At 39.9% G+C, this 18,046-nt stretch overlaps 1 protein-coding gene across 1 annotated transcript in view; it reads left to right on the top strand.

Moving 5' to 3' along the window:
* Nucleotides 1-11,455, top strand: part of LOC125375938 (hemicentin-1-like) — a 51,108-nt gene extending 39,653 nt beyond the window's left edge. The window contains exons 3-11 of the mRNA XM_048386996.1: nt 945-1,107; nt 1,326-1,462; nt 2,456-2,636; nt 4,268-4,404; nt 6,613-6,784; nt 9,011-9,147; nt 9,814-10,000; nt 10,125-10,261; nt 10,844-11,455. Coding sequence (XP_048242953.1) covers nt 945-1,107; nt 1,326-1,462; nt 2,456-2,636; nt 4,268-4,404; nt 6,613-6,784; nt 9,011-9,147; nt 9,814-10,000; nt 10,125-10,261; nt 10,844-11,136 — 1,544 coding nt within the window. The 3' untranslated portion in view covers nt 11,137-11,455. The remainder of the gene's footprint in view (nt 1-944; nt 1,108-1,325; nt 1,463-2,455; nt 2,637-4,267; nt 4,405-6,612; nt 6,785-9,010; nt 9,148-9,813; nt 10,001-10,124; nt 10,262-10,843) is intronic.
* Nucleotides 11,456-18,046: the final 6,591 nt, after the last annotated feature.

Consider the following 18,046-nt stretch of genomic DNA (forward strand, 5'->3'; position numbering starts at 1 on the left):
GAGGTCCTGGATGAGGTCAGGGATGTGGTGAGGTCAGGGATGAGGTCAGGGATGCGGTGAGGTCAGGGATGCGGTCAGGGATGAGGTCAGGGATGTGGTGAAGTCCTGGATGAGGTCAGACTGAGGTCAGGGATGAGGTCAGGGATGTGATGAGGTCCTGGATGAGGTACAGGATGAGGTCAGGGATGAGGTGAAGTCAGGGATGTGGTGAGGTCCTGGATGAGGTTCAGGATGAGGTCCTGGATGAGGTCAGGGATGCGGTGAGGTCATGGATGAGGTACAGGATAAGTTCAGGGATGTGGTAAAGTACTGGATGAGGTACAGGATAAGGTCCTTGATGAGGTCAGGGATGCGGTGAGGTCATGGATGAGGTACAGGATGAGTTCAGGGATGTGGTGAAGTCCTGGATGAGGTACAGGATGAGGTCATGGATGAGGTCAGGGATGTGGTGAGGTCAGGGATGAGGTCAGGGATGCGGTGAGGTCAGGGATGCGGTCAGGGATGAGGTCAGGGATGTGGTGAAGTCCTGGATGAGGTCAGACTGAGGTCAGGGATGAAGTCAGGGATGAGGTCGGGGATGTGATGAGGTCCTGGATGAGGTACAGGATGAGGTAAGGGATGCGGTGAGGTCAGGGATGTGGTGAGGTCCTGGATGAGGTACAGGATGAGGTCCTGGATGAGGTCAGGGATGCGGTGAGGTCATGGATGAGGTACAGGATGAGTTCAGGGATGTGGTGAAGTCCTGGATGAGGTACAGGATGAGGTCCTGGATGAGGTCAGGGATGCAGTGAGGTCAGGGATGCATCCAGAGTTCATGACCGGGTTGAGATCTGAGATGGTTCTGGATGTGGCCAGGAATGAGCACCGGGCGTGAGGTCACTCATCCTGAGTTTAGAAAACAGACACATCACTTTCATTGCTTGATATTCATGTGACTTTTTCAGGTGCCCAAGAACTCGTTATTGGTCCACCAATGGATGAATTAATGGCGTACCACGTTTCGTTTCCAATGCAATGCGAAGTTCCTGGACTGCCAGACGGTATTGATGCCAAGTTAGAATGGCTGGACAGGAACAACAATGTTATTGGACGCGACTGGGACAAACGGTACAGAATATTCTGTTGTTTGGGGTTTTTTTTAATCTGATGGTTAAGTCGAACTAATCAGTAGTTCATCTACATGACTGTGACCTATAAATAACCGAGTCGGGACCAAAATGAATATAGCACTGGTACCCACTTGAGTAAGAATGATATGTTTACCACTTTGCAGGAATGTGGCTCCAATGTTTCCGAATCTTCATTATCTTTTCCTTTGCTTGTAGCATCCACACATCCTATTCAGGGCGAAGCTTAATATTATTCTTCAAAAATTGGAGAGATGAAGACGCAGGCACATATACGTGTAGAGGAAAGGTCTGGGATACGACTATGAATAAATCAAGACAGCTCTATTTCAATGGTAAGAGACTCGCACATGAAATAACTTTTGTCCTTATAGGTTAATATCTTTAAACCTCACTCACTCACTCACTCACTCACTCACTCACTCACTCACTCACTCACTCACTCAGGATATATTGCTTTCTATCATATGGTATTACTATGATATAGCTTTGCCAGCTACCTCCAACTGATGTACCCGCCTGAACTTGACATTGAAGAGACCAGTGAAACACCCCCGTCTGTTTCATATTGATAACTATGCATACATATTCACAAGACTGTATGACAAGAGCGATGACTTCACTTTCCCAGCAGACAACTTTCCCTCCATGTCGAGCCGTATTCCAGCAGCCATAACCTATGACGTGTACATTGCACAACGTTTGAGGACAATCGTCCATGCTCTTTCCACACAGGTTTCAAAGTAATACGACTGTTTCAAAAGCTGTTGTTTTTAATTGTACCATATGTTCCCGTGTTTTTGGGTTTTTTTTCTGGGGAACAATTGCCTTGCCTTTGTATGTGTTTTTGACGGGTGCAGGATACACCCACCTTTTCGCTTAACCCTGCTATCATCACTATTTGATTCTTAAACACATGTTCATGATAAAGTCGGAATCTTGCAATGAACTTTTTCTCGCTTTTATTTAAAACTATGGTATGTATATCATATCGTTCTAATCCCTTGTCATAATCGTTGCTTTATTCCCTATGTTATTACCAAACTACTGTATTCCAACCTGTTATTATTATTTTCATCATCATCATCATCCTCATCATTATTATATTTATATTTATTATTATTATTATTATTATTATTATTATTATTATTATTATTATTATTACCTACACCATAACTGTGAAATGCCTGTCTTTTCTACAACAGAAACATCAATGACTTTTCCTTGTTGAAGCCGTGGTTGTTTTTTTTTTTTTATCTCCAGCGAATAGAACTCTATCACGCTCATACAAAGTTGCCAGAGTACGTCATGATTGAAATCTATTTCAGAAACCCCAGATATTGTCATCTCCACATCTGGAGATATAACGCGAGTCCAAGACACAGGTGAACAGATCCTCACTTGTGAGGCGCTGGGACTCTCAGACGATCAAGTTGCCAACTTAGAATGGCTTGACAACAACAACAAATCCATTGGACCTTTCAGTGAAAATGACCCCAAAAGCGGCAGGTGATTATTGTAGTCGAATGATTCACAATCATAGCCCCTTTATATAACTAACTTATTTCACAAGCCTTTGCTGGTATGTAACCACTACATATATAAGTTACATCACAAGTATTTGTAAAATTGTAACGTTTGTAAAACATGCCTTACATTGCAATTATTTACCCAAGTATTACTACCTTACAGTACTTTAAGTATGATTTCGTCCATCAATCATTTTGTCGAACATACGTTATTAATACTAGCATTGTATTATTGTATAACGTGCCAATCATGTTCCAGTCCACAAATCAAAGATATGCATCCGTCATTTTTTGAGCTTGATATTCAGAATGTATTTCGTGTTTTGTTTGTTTTTGTTTTGCACCGCACTCAGCAGTATAGCAGATATGTGATGACGGTCTGTAAAAAAAGGCTGATCCAGACAATACATTTACAGTCATCATGAGCATTGAGGCATACATTTGGGGTACGATGACATACCATCAAGTCAGCATGCCTGACCTTCCGATCCATTTAGTCGCCTCTTAAGACAAGCGCAGGTCGCTGGGGATTCATATTCTTTCTCGGATCCTTGCTGTTTTACAATTCGTTTCTTTTTCATCTCAGGAAATAGATGACACAAATAACAAATACATAAAAGATCAAAAGCTAATATGAAGGTCGAAATGAAATAACAATCAGATCATTTTAACTTACCATCCGTTTTGATCAATTATTAAGCAGCTCGACTGTTGATACGAACAGTCAGCGAGACCCGGCGGCCAGAGAAGTGGTTCACGCCGTACCACATCCCGGTATATGTATATGTACCTTTATTCACAAATAAACTTCTTCTTCCTATTCAGCTTGACGTCTGACGTCTATGAAAGAGAGTGCTTCGATTATTTCGCATAACTTTGTATTTTACAATGCGAAATAAAGTTATGTGTTTTCGAATGTTATGGACTTTTCTGGCACGACTTTGGTAAATGATCGATCACTCGGGTTTTCAAGTCACAATAATCACTGACGCAGCTGATGTGATGGACGCATCACTAAATGATTATATTTGAAGAACATTATTAATCAGTTTTAGAGATCGTGCTTTAGCGCTACATTATTCTCGCTGTGACGTCACATCTACTGAGCTGCAACGAACATTGAGATGCCACAATAAGCCACAATGCCACAATAGCTGTGTACGTATAAAACTAAACATTGCAAGGTTCGAAGATGAATGGGATCGTACACCACGATACAGAAGATCCAGGGATGTTCACGCACGTTCATCACTTAAAGTGCCGAACGGGGCGGTCGGGAAGCTTAGTGGTTAAAGCGTTCGCTCGTCACGCCGAAGACCCGGGTTCGATTCCCGACATGGGTACAATGTGCCAAGCCCATTTCTGGTGTCCCCTGCCGTGATAGTGCTGGAATATTGCTAAAAGCGGCGTAAAACCATACTCACTCACTCACTAAAGTGCCGAACACCCCGCGAGTGAAACCTGAAACGAGTTTTTTCTTCACATGTTCCCATGCAAGTTGCAGACACGTATTGGGTTTTAAATTATATATACGGGTATCAGATACCTACAAATCACGTTATGATCTTCTGCGTGAATATATTCTACGAGTCTTCTTTTGACACCTTGCAGGGTCTACACAAGGAAACTTGGTCGACGACGCCAGCTGAAGTTTAATCAAGTGAAGCTTGAAGACCACGGAACATATACATGCAGAGGAAAAGTTGGTGGTGACACAATACTTAAGTCTTTTCATCTCAATGTTTATGGTGAGTGTCTAACTGACTTGTCAGATGTCGACCACTTTCAAACCCTCAAGGACTTTTATGAATGTATTCCCTGGAGTATGTTTGTAGAATTGGAGCTTGAATTCAGGTTTCTGGGATTACCACTTATGTTAACATATACCATTATACACTACTGATAAATAGGAATTTATACACTACTGCCAGTTACACTATTATACACCACTAGTAGATACAGCATTATACACTACTGGTAGATACAACATTATACACTACTAGTACATACAACATTATACACTACTAGTACATACAACCTTGTACACTACTGGTAGATACAACATTATACACTACTAGTACATACAACAGTATACACTACTAGTACATACAACATTATACACTACTAGTACATACAACATTGTACACTACTGGTACATACAACATTATACACTACTAGTACATACAACAGTATACACTACTAGTACATACAACTGTATACACTACTAGTACATACATAGAGAATACTACACTCATTCTCGTTAGATACCATTTTTACGAAACGAGTGGACTTTCTATGGTATCTGACCGAGCGACCGAGCGAATTGCGTGTGACTTTCTTGTTTGGTTTAATAAAGTGTTTGTAAATATCTCTCGTTCTCATATTTCTTCAGTTCTGCCTTGTTATCGCAAAATGAATGACGTCTCGCGATTTTTTACGAATGAAAAAAGTAGTCCCGGTGTGACAGAGGTCAAGGTTATCCAATCAAAACGAATAAAACAAGGTCAACCTTGTACGACACACGTGTGACGTACGGATTTAGTATCTTACCACCTGTATATTCACCACGTGGGTAATAAAACAGTATACACTACTAGTACATACAACAGTATACACTACTAATACATACACCATTATACACTACTAGTACAGACAACATTATACACTACAAGTACATACAACATTATACATTACTGGTACCTACACCATTATACACTACTAGTACATACAACATTATACACTACTAGTACATACAACATTATACACTACTAGTACATACAACATTATACACTACTGGTACCTACACCATTATACACAACTAGTACATACAACATTATACACCACTGGTGCATACAACATTATACACCACTGGTACCTACACCATTATACACTACTAGCACATACAGCATTATACACTACTGTTACATACACCATTGTACACTACTGGTACATACAACATTAAATACTACTGATACATACACCATTATACACTACTGGTACATACAACATTAAACACTACTGATACATACACCAGTATACGCTTCTGATATATACACCATTATACACTACTGATACAAACGACGTTATACACTACTGGTACATACAGATTTTTAGACTACTGTTACATGCAATATTATACCCTCTTGTCATATGCAAGGACATTTTTTCTGGTTTTTAAGATCACATTCTGGACTTTATTGAGAAAGATTCTAGTTTAAATTTTCAACAAGGTTTGAAGAGTGGTCTCCCTTTGACATCAGCAATGACCGTCAAATGCTTTGCTAGTAGTACCGATGAGGAAATCTCTGATGTAAGGCAAAATGTTCTATATAGTTATCAGAAAATGTAAAGCATAATAAATTCGATATTTGACGCCTCGTACAGTATTTCCGCTAACCTAATATGACACCGCATCAGGCAACTAAAGACACCATAACTATAATACACTGCGAGGGAACAGTCCGAGAACCGAAGCTGACCACTAGCCCCGGTGGCTCAGTGGGTAACAGTGGATTACAAAACTAAACATGATCTGTGAGGTTGCAGGTTCGATTATGAAATATGTGATTTGTAACTAGTCGAATACCAACGTTAGATGCACAATACTAGGCTATAAATATAAATCCAAGTGTTATAGATCCAAGCAGGTCTTTCAATTAAAATGTAAACCTCTCAACAGGTCTCTCTTGAAAGTAGTACTTCACAAAAGGTTACTTTGAGATGCATACAATACTATAGGCATGGCAGTAAAATTATAAACACCCTTATGCACTATGGTACATATATGATTAATAAGCACTATTTTATACCTACAAGATTATTTTTTTCCGCCATGTTGAAATCGTAATGTTTGTTCACAATTGTTTTCCTATTTGTCAATCTACCAATCCATACACTCATTTTAGTTGGTCTGGAATCCATCGTGTTTGGTCTAAGTATTCTTCCTATTGTTTCAGAGGTTGTCATACTTCCACAACAGACCGTTATAAGGCGGGAAAGGGACACAGGTCTAGCGTTGTATTGCCAAGTCACCGAACCGTCAGGCGGCAGAGATGTAACTGTAGACTGGCTGTACCCAAACGGCTATTCCATATCACGTTATGACCCAGATTATCCTCCAGCCAACAGGTGGAACATTTTATCTCATCCTTTCCGTCAACATATTTTCTTTTCACGCCCACCTTCTCCAAAATATGAAAATGTCTACCTCTTAATGATTCCACTATTATTGTTTTTCAGGAGGCCTTCAAATTCACAATATCTCTATTCTATTTCTTAATTCTGACATTTCCATTTGTCTCAAATAAGTACCGACTACATATGGCTATTTAGGTTATTTAAGACCATAATTACAGGCGAGGAATTATCAAGTATGCGTCTGGGAGTGACTGATGGAACCTTCCGCAGGTTCAGTGGGTTGTCCAGTATATTTCCCTTTGTTATCTTGTTAAAGAAAATGGAGAAGAATCATATGACATGTCATTTCAATCGTCGGTTGTTACGTCAAACAAGGGATCACATTATCAAAGCGTAAATCTGAAAGATCTCTTTTCCCGTGTCAGCGGGCATCTTATTATTAGCTATTTGAAAGAAATTGGTCTGTATAATAAATTTTAAATATGTATGTGAATAATTAAATGTTTGCTTTTTAACTTGGCGTGATGCTATTATCTACTGACTTTATTGAAGGCTGTGTCCAGGGGGTTAAAGTATCGTAAAATTATTGTCCCCCTGTGTGACACGTGATCCTAGCATAAACGATGTAACAATCATCAACCAGTGTTTCTAAGTCAACTCATTGCTGAGTACTTTTTATATGGGCTAGTATTGTTCACAACCGTCAGTAGCTAAAGTGATGACGTAAATCCTGTTGGGGTATCATGCAGGAAGCAGGGGTACTGTAAGTCCCAATGATCCCCAGTGAGGTTGCCTAGCCTTGGTTACTGGTGGCCTATAGCCCGAGTTTTAAAACTGTATATATGTAATATTCTTTATACACAAATCAATGTAAACTAGCTTCCTAATAGAAATCCAAAGATAGAAAATAATGGTTGATCTAAATATATCCTTTCCACACTTTGCACAATGTATGAATACTCAATCTACAGGGATACATGTGACTGATGACGTCACAATATTAGTAAAAAGTATATCGTATTAAAATAATAGTTCTATTTATGCATACATACTGATATCAGGGCCCAGCTGGTCATATGTAAGACGTACAATGCGATGCTCCCCTAAGACAGACCAGAATCCTATGAATCATATCCTAGAACTACCCAGATTGTGATTCTTTGTTTGTCAACACTATAATACTATGTTCGTGCTCGTGGCTTTCTTAACGTCTAGTACGTGCATCACTTCGGACTTTCGTCCCACATCAAACGGACACGCTGTTTAACAACCGAAGTGCTGGTAAAAGCGGCGCTAAACCGCAGTTACACATTAAACCTCAACATTGTGCGTACGTGTGAGGGAGACAGTCGAGAAGGATTACTTCAATGAAGGGTCTGGCAGCCAATTATAAACCAAAATCAACATGCATGACATATATACACCAAATAGGGTAATAAGTTTTAGGTTCATGAATATATACATTCAGAGTGGTCATGAAGCTTGTATCAGATGGTTCAAATGACGGACAACTTCCCTTTTTTTCATTTATAAACTGTGATATGATCAAGGGCATATGTAAGTCTTAAATAGGCGCAAGGGGCACTTCCTCAAAGACTATTATTAACATAATGCCCATGTCTGAGACTCACCTGGATTAACTTGGGACGGAAATACTAGGTTTCGTTATACTTGTGAATGGTGTTTCCTGCTTAAAGTTCAAGGAGTGTGCATAAACATTTTGCTCTTGGAATATGCAATTGTCTATCCACATCGTCATTTTATGGAGCGAAAAATATAAGATCAATAGTACAAACTTTGGTACTGGTATCAAAATATAATTTAACATCCATTAAACGTATTGTGAATATCATGCAATATTCTCACTTATAAAATGTGTCCAAGAAGGTGATTATCAACTATGTGGAATTATTCATTTATTCTCTTAATCTCTGTCTCTGTCTCTCTCTCACGCTTTCTCTCGGTAGCTCTCTCTCTCAATCTCTCTCTCTCTATCACTCTCTCTCTCTCTCTCACGCTTTCTCTCGGTAGCTCTCTCTCTCACTCACTCTCTCTCGAATTCAGTCATGTCTGTCTGCCTGGCCCTCTTTCGCTGATCAACATGAACAGTACATCCTCATCACTAACTCTTAATTTCAACCCACATTTAACTGACGTGATGTACTTGAAATGGCGTGAGAACGAATTTTGTCACCAACTTTCTTTCTTTGTCTGCAGATACTTCACACAGAAGACCTTCTTGGGCAGCACGCTGTTCTTTGACAAACTGAGGAAAGGTGACAAGAGTACATATACATGTCTTGCCACAATAGACGGAAATACCGTCCGCAGAGAAATACAACTCAAATTGTACGGTAAATATTTTAGGAAGTCTCTCTTATTTCGTGATTTACAGACGAATGTGGTTATCTCATAGTTGTAGCTTGACAGACAATGGAGAATATTTGATGGAATGAAAACATTTCATTTCTGACCTAGTTGATTTTCTGACCACTGGTCGGTAGTGTGTACCATCTAGTAGTGTAGTAGTATTTGGCCACTTTCGTGAAACTCACGAGAACGTGTATGGTGCTGACAAACCTGGAAACATTATCAGGATGAATTTGGATTCGAACCCATCTTCTTAGATTTCTAATACGCCTAAGAGACACAACTCTTGACTTAAGTAAGACGAGTTCTATAGATGAACAACTTCTTCATTACAATAAGTGCGACGTTTCGGTGTAGATCCTAACACCTTTATCAAGCATGTGATGGATAGTACTAAACAACATAGGTATATATACTTATTAACATAAAGTGTATACAGTAAATTGATTGATGGTCGAAGAGAGCTGATTGTAATAAATCGAAGGCAGTGGATGACTAATCAACACAGAGTCAACAAGCAGAATGATAGAGATGATGGAAGCTGTTGTTGACTATGTGTGATATTGCCAACTAAGACATGCCAATCCGTTCTCAATTTCAGTTTCGCTGTTTGTTTTGTCTGACTTAACTTGAGTGTTGCTTTATTTCAGTTCCCCCTAAAATCGTTATTACTCCATCAGAAGATAGGATAAGGCGACAGAAGGACACTTCAGCATCTATGTATTGCAAAGTCGATGGACTTTCAGGCGACGAACTGCAAGAGGCCAAGTTCGAATGGCTGGACAAAAATGACGATATCATTGGATCTTACATCAGAAACGATTCAAAACGCAACAGGTACGGCTTTCATGACGGTTATGAAGGGAAGACCACGCCAGTCCTGAACATTTACCATACACTATCAATAAGAACACTTACACTGTGTATGATTAAATCTCTTTGCTCCATCTCCTGTGTGCAGGGTCTACACGTTAAAACTTCCCGATGCAACCCGCCTTCAGCTTGACCAGTTGACCAGTGGCGAGCGAGGGACATACACCTGTAGATGTACAGTCGGTGGCAACATCATGATCAAAGACATTCAACTTATTATCTACGGTAAATGTTAAAGCGACAAATGAGTTGGTTGTGATAAACGCCGCTTTGAACAGTGTTTCCGTTACATTACTGTGTGTCAATTGAGAAGTCGTAAATCCCATAGTATAAATAGACTTACTATGAACGTAACGCTAAGACTGCTTCGTGAACCGGAGTCCTGAACACTCTAAGTATATCTTTGTAGTATGTGGCTGATTCTCTGCAGACAGTGTGGACCAAAGGCAATTCGGTGATTTACGCTGTACAACACGTTGAGTCATATTCCTCATCCGATTTTGATGTTGACCACATTGCCCCATACAGCAATATCATTATTAAGCTCTGTCTGTCTGTGTCTGTGTGTGCGTGAGTACGTGCGTGCGTGGGTGTTGTGGTTGGGTTGGGAGTCAGTGTTAGGGATATCAAGTTTCATTCGTGGTGCACAAAGGATTATGAATGAAAAAGCTTCAGGATTTTGTTACTGGATTTTTGAATGATGGATGCAAATTTAGTTTATGTGACCTCTGAGAACAGTCAGGTGTGTTGTTGAGCTGAGGTTTTAGATGTTGTGATATTTTATGTCGTTACTTGTGTTCAATACAGGTAAGCCAGATGCACCAACGAATCTGCAAGCCGCCACCGTGGACTCGCGTTCCATTATCATCACATGGGACAAAGGCTTCAACGGCTTCTATGAACAACGTTTCAACATAGAATACAGACAACCTGACGGTCAATGGATCACCCACCCATCCATGCCGAGGGAGGACTACGCCCTTCAACTGAAGCTGGATGGTCTAAAACCGGCAACAATGTACGACATTCGGCTAAATGCTGTGAATGAATATGGTTCCAGTAACTACACGTTCGTCAATGTGACAACTTTGACAATGTGACAACTTTAACGCCTTATAACATCGCCATCAGCACCACACATTAATCTGATGTTGCACCAATCCCTGCTGTCTGAACTTCACATACTATATTCATAGTAGTAACCGTGTTATTGTTGCTGCAGTTGTAAGGTAATCTTGTGATTAAAATGTTGGCTCATCACGAACAAAAGCAGAATTCGAGTCACGGAAATGTGTTAAGCTAGGTTTTAGCGTCACCAGCCTTGCCAATTTAGGATTAATATATGAAGCGGCGTTAAACCTACCCACTCAATATTTATATTCCCACATATGTATTAGTAATAAAGTCATATGAACTTTGGTATACATATTCCTGTCTTCATTACAACTATTCCTTAAGTAGCCAGCTGGCAGTAGATACCATGTATATTGTTTGCTTCAATGTATTTGTCGCAAAATGTTTCTTTCTCAAGTAAGCTGATGATGTTTACTTCAGTACCAGCAGTATTCTGAAACACAAATTGAAAGATGGGGGCACAGGCAGCCGAGTCATCAAAGGCCCGGCAATTCAATATGCAGAGTTTTGATCCATGGGCACGCAAGTAACCTATGATTGGGGATTTGTATCCCGGTTCGCCCCGATTATGTAGCTAGGTTTGTCAGCACCGTATCCGTGGTCGTGGTCCTCATCCCAGACCTGCATCACTTTTGAGTTTCCTCCCACATAAAGCTGACAAGCAGTGATACAACTGGAATACTGTTCAAAGTTGTGTTAAACTAAACACACTCACTCTTTGTACGGATATTTGGGGAGCGTTTGAACCCAATACAAAAGACTGGACGAGTCTTCAATTCTAAAGTTGATGATAATGAGGCGAGGTTTTGGCAGACTTTTCCTCAGTTAACATACAAGCCTTATATATTTGATATGCCACTTATATCAAGTTCTTTGATCAAACAAGTTTGAGTCGTATGTTGACATGTTATGTAGGCCCTACAGTGAAATGTTATGTAGGCTGTATGTTGACATGGTCTGTAGGCTGTATGTTGACATGTTCTGTAGGCCGTATGTTGACATGGTCTGTAGGCCCTACACTGAAATGTACTGTAGGCCGTATGTTGACATGTTCTGTAGGCTGTATGTTGACATGTTCTGTAGGCCCTACACTGAAATGTTGTGTAGGCCGTATGTTGACATGTTCTGTAGGCTGTATGTTGACATGTTCTGTAGGCCATACACTGAAATGTTCTGTAGGCTGTATGTTGACATGTTCTGTAGGTCCTACACTGAAATGTTCTGTAGGCCCTACACTGAAATGTTCTGTAGGCCGTATGTTGACATGTTCTGTAGGCCATACACTGAAATGTTCTGTAGACCGTATGTTGACATGGTCTGTAGGCCCTACACTGAAATGTTCTGTAGGCTGTATGTTGACATCGCCTGTAGGCCCTACACTGAAATGTTCTGTAGGCCGTATGTTGACATGTTCTGTAGTCCGTATGTTGACATCGTCTGTAGGCCGTATGTTGACAACGTCTGTAGGCCCTACACTGAAATGTTCTGTAGGCCGTATGTTGACATGTCCTGTAGTCCGTATGTTGACATCGTCTGTAGGCCGTATGTTGACATCGTCTGTAGGCCCTACACTGAAATGTTCTGTAGGCCGTATGTTGACATGTCCTGTAGTCCGTATGTTGACATCGTCTGTAGGCCGTATGTTGACATCGTCTGTAGGCCCTACACTGAAATGTTCTGTAGGCCGTATGTTGACATGGTCTGTAGGCCCTACACTGAAATGTTCTGTAGGCCGTATGTTGACCTGTTCTGTAGGCCGTATGTTGACATGTCCTGTTCAGATCCACCTGATGTGATGGTCATGCTGTTCCGCGTTAAAATGTTAGCCCCTGATTTATCATCAATGCAGTATTCGGGCGGTTGGGTAGACTAGTGGTTGCAGCGTTCGCTCGTCACGCCGAAGACCCGAGTTCGATTCCCGACATGGGAACAATGTGTGAAGCACATTTCTTGTGTCCCCCGCGTGATATTGCTAGAATATTGCTAAAAGTTGACTAAGATCATGAGTTGTTTCTACATGTTGCCGTTTATACAGCAGATATGTCTACAAAACTCTCCGTATTATACAACACTGAAAGCACTTTCTACTACCCCTACGACAGCTGGTCCCCGTTCCACAAACCGACCTCAGCGCTAAGATGATCGTAATTCCTATACTTTAACATATGCTCAAGATAGTCGTAGTGCTGACATCGCTTTGTTGAACGGAACCCTGGTCCTTTATTATAATTCTGCTACTCTTCCTTAATACTGCTTCGCAATTGCTACAACTACTACAACGAATTCCCCGACACCATCTGCTGCAGGTACTAGGTTCAAGGTTTTGTATTGTTTTGAGGACAAGTGTGTTGCTAACCAGGGCTGTATATATGTATCCAAACTGTAAGTGATACACTCGACAAGAAATACAGTACATCGGTCGTTTGTTGTCCTTGTCCATTTAGCGTGGCGTGAAATGGATATCTTGTTTACTCCCATCACATTCAGGATATCACTGAGGAACATAAATATTTTACATATCCGTGGTTGTCTAGCTTAGGAAAACATTTGTAGTTATTTTTCATATGTTTGCAGAAGACAATTGATCAGCAGGTGAGTTGTAGGTACAGGTTGTGAATTGATAAAAATAACCATAAGTTTTGGGATAGTTTTCCAAATACGATGTTAATGTACATGATAAAAACACGATATCAGTATGTTTTCAACAAGGATGTAAATGTTAGTGATGATATGATGTAACTGTTGTATTAATGTGAAGTCCTGCTGATTGTAGACACGCCATGACAATAGTTGTGGGGTTTTATTAAGAAACAAACGAGAGGCAGATGTTTATCGTACAATATAACTCAGCAGGGAGAATAAACCAAGAGGGGAGCATCGTTTATTTCTTATATGAGATATCAACATTATTGACAGCCTCTTGAAGGATGTTAATAACATTTACATGTTTTAAGAATGTTTACCCGTATTTAAATAATGATGACTCCCAAAATACAATCCAATCCAAAATACAAGTGCTTTTCATGAAAAGAGGGGTTAAGTTGGTATTCCCTGAATATTCTCAACACAAAAACAATTGACAGCCATTATCTGTACCTTTTCTCCCATTACAGAATGTCGTAGCTCGCCCACTTTTAGGTGCGGTCGTTCGACCATTGCGTTTATCTCAACTAGCCTTTCAAAAATAACGCCGTTCAATTTACGACGACATCACGTTGCTGGCGTTTGTTCGAAACTCCAGAAATGACGTCATGATATAACAGTGTTTCATCGTTTTTTTATTATTTCTCTTCTCTTTATCATGTAGCTTTCTTATATTTCTTATGTTTTGAATTCGGCGCTGGAATGTACCTGAGGGATGTAACGACAGATCAAAATACCGTGATGGATTAACCGATATGTTTCATCGATATCTGGAATATCAACTGCTAACATCGATACAAACTTATCGTCAGAACTTATACCAAGAGCAGCCAATGCCTGTTGTAAGAGGCGACTAAATGGGTCGGGTAGTCAGGCCTGGTGACTTGGTTGATTGCATATCATCGTATCCCAAATACGTGGGTCGATATTCATGATGTCAATCACTGGCTTGTTTGAATCAGACGCGATTATTTACATACCGCCTTCATATAACTGTAACATGACCCTGTGCTGCGTAAAAAAACAACAAACACACGTATGTATTGGCACATTTTGAATCATTTAATTACTTGGCTTTCCAGACAACACCATGAGGCTCGCGAGCTGGCTGCACGTGATTGGTCTGTTATTCCTTTGTGATCTCACACACGGAGGTCGTGTACACACGTTGAGACTGACACACAAGGGTGCTAGAGACATGTCCATGTCTATCATGGACCCAAGGCTACAATGTGGTCGATCGTGTGTGACGTTATCCCACTGTCAAGGGATCCTGTATGATGGCCACGTCTGTCGACAGATACTCAAACACAAAGATGTCAGAGAAGACAAAGATTCTGAATATTGGACAGTCGTGAACAAAGGTATTAATAGTACCTTCATAGTTTATAAAGTGCAATGGGAAACAATTTGTTTCTGACTCAGCTTTGACCTTTAAAGCTGAAGTAAAAACAGATAATCTGATTGACAAAGTGTTTTACCATGAATTCTGAAACAAATTGCTTCTGTTTGGTCAATCAGAGGATTCAAATCACAATAATTGACTTTGAATGCTCTCATATTATGTTGACAGTTAAAGCACGTAACGCTATTTGTATCTGTAACATTGTTCTACCAGCTGCCCGTGCACCCCTAATAGTGAGACAGCCAAGATGTAATGGTCACATCACACAATTGTAATCCATAAACACATGTTTTATTGCAGAGGAAAAAGAGTTCAAGGGAGATCGTGTACAGATACCCAGTTGTGAGTTCTGTTTTAGAATCAGGAAATATGCATAGTTAATTTAGTGATTGAGACTAATGTTTAAACACGTTTAAATATGATCCCATAACTGTCATTAAAAAGCGAAACGTTTGTGAAATGTTTAACACTTGCAACGTTTGTCATTTGGTGATGGGTAAGATAGCTGCTCAGTGTTTCTGGTAGAATATTATCTTCCCTGTTTCCTTTCAGTTACAAGAACTATGAGGATAAGGAGAGTGCACCTTCCAAACATCAAAATTGGTGAGGCTTTGAAAAAATGTCACTGCGATTTATTATTCATGTTTATTAAATGGTAAATTCAATATTGCTGCAGATTAATATACACTTAATAATTTTATAACGCATATTATAAGGCAGTCATCAAATGAATTGTATTTAAGGGATTTTGTAAACTGAAGATGTGTATATGTATTTAGGTTTTGAGCTGCAGGACAATGTCCAAATTACATTGACCTCATATCCGCTCATTTGAACACTTGAGAATAAACATCCCTATCGTACATTTATACTGGGACACAATCATTCCTATTCATACATGATGCTCATATCCGCTCATTTGAACACTTGAGAATAAACATCCCTATCGTAATTTATACTGGGACACAATCATTCCTATTCATTCATGATGCTCATATCCGCTCATTTGAACACTTGAGAATAAACATCCCTATCGTACGTTTATACTGGGACACAATCCTTTCTATTCATACATGATACTCATATCCGCTCATTTGAACACTTGAGAATAAACACCCCTATCGTACATTTACACTGGGACACTATCCTTCCTATTCATACATGATACTTATATCCGCTCATTTGAACACTTGAGAATAAACATCCCTAACGTACATTTACACTGGGACACAATCATTCCTATTCATACATGATCCAAGTGGGTGTTGCTGAGTGAGACGGGGACATGGCAAGTGTTCTCAAATATCGGAAACGAGGTTGGGAGATGCCTTTGTCCCTGTATCTCTGCTTTCAGTCTGCACTTGAAGAATCGTGTTTTCATTCCAGATCGAGGAAGGAAGTAGCAGCATGTACCCTGGTCACAGTGTCAACACTTTCACGTAATCATAGTTCGACATTCTTCTGAAGCAGGCTCTCCCAAGGTTATCCCTGTCTGACACTGCGTGTAGATAGTAGATTGGAGTAGTGGCACTGGTGAAGTAGTCGTTCTAAATAAATACAAAATCGTGTACTTCCCGAGCGTGAGCGACGGTTATACATGAATTATTGTATGACTTTTCTCAAACGATTAGACACACATGCTTTCTTTATTACCTGCTATTTCTGAATCTGTCGGAGCTTCCCTTTAGAGGAAATTCACTGATCACGACCGTCGTCACCAGCGTCACCAACTCCAACAGTACACTGATACGCCTGAAGTACTTGTGTTCATGTTTTTTTGATAATGCTCATTCTTATAAATTCAGTAAAATCTACTTTATTTTGGTTTTCAATGTCAGCAAATTCTGAAGTTTGACAGTACAGTAGCTATCACGTACGACATATATGTGAGTGGGTGAGTGACATTGGGTACGACTATATGTGAGTGAGTGAGTATGTGAGTGAGTGACACTATGCTGCTTTTGCATATATTCAAGCATAACGCGGTTGTCTGTAAATAATCAGGAGCGGATGGTGATACACTGCATGCCAAGACATTCGTGACGTCTGGCATGGTGGCACACAATCAACCAGGTCTCACTTTATGCCCCAACGCTATCACATTGTCCGGGTCTTTCCAACACACCCGTTGAGGACCGCCATCGGTGGTAATTGATTACAAATAGAATATTCCACAAATTTTAGCAATATGAAAATGTATTTTTATGTTTCTTACTTAGGTGTTTTTAGAAATTAGATACGTTCATTATGGTTGAGAGTTTGTTGTTTTGACGGTATCTATTTTATAAGGTTAGGCCATGTACAGTAGTAGTCTTTTAAGGATTTTATGTTCCTTTTTATAGCGTGGGCATATAAAGAAATAATTAAATTCACTTAATTGAATTGTGAATTACAAAAAGTACACACTCTCTGTCCCCGTACTCTCTGTCCCTCTGGTTGTACGTCAGTGCTAAATGGTAATCTTATTATTGATCTGATCACAAAGCAATCTCAGCTCAAAGATGATCGTAGCTTCCATACTTTAACATAAGTTTATGATAGTCGAATCAACAGTCCTTGGCGAGCACTCAGATCTCCCTCTTCCAAAATGGTATGATCAAGATCAAGAAAGCCGAACCATTTTGATTCATTATCATACATACCAGTCGTGATAAACTAACGCCAATATTGCTTTATTACGTTCAGATGTCCATATCATTAAGAAACAATATTTTGGAGATAACTAGCTGACAAGACTTCATCCGCAAAGCGTAGTTTGACACAAGTTTGCACATCGCTTTTTCGAATCATACCTCATTGAACAGATACAAATACACATTCACTCCTCA

This window comes from Haliotis rufescens, unplaced genomic scaffold (assembly GCF_023055435.1).
Source record: "Haliotis rufescens isolate VD_foot unplaced genomic scaffold, xgHalRufe1.0.p SCAF_63, whole genome shotgun sequence".
In the NCBI taxonomy this organism is placed as follows: domain Eukaryota; kingdom Metazoa; phylum Mollusca; class Gastropoda; order Lepetellida; family Haliotidae; genus Haliotis; species Haliotis rufescens.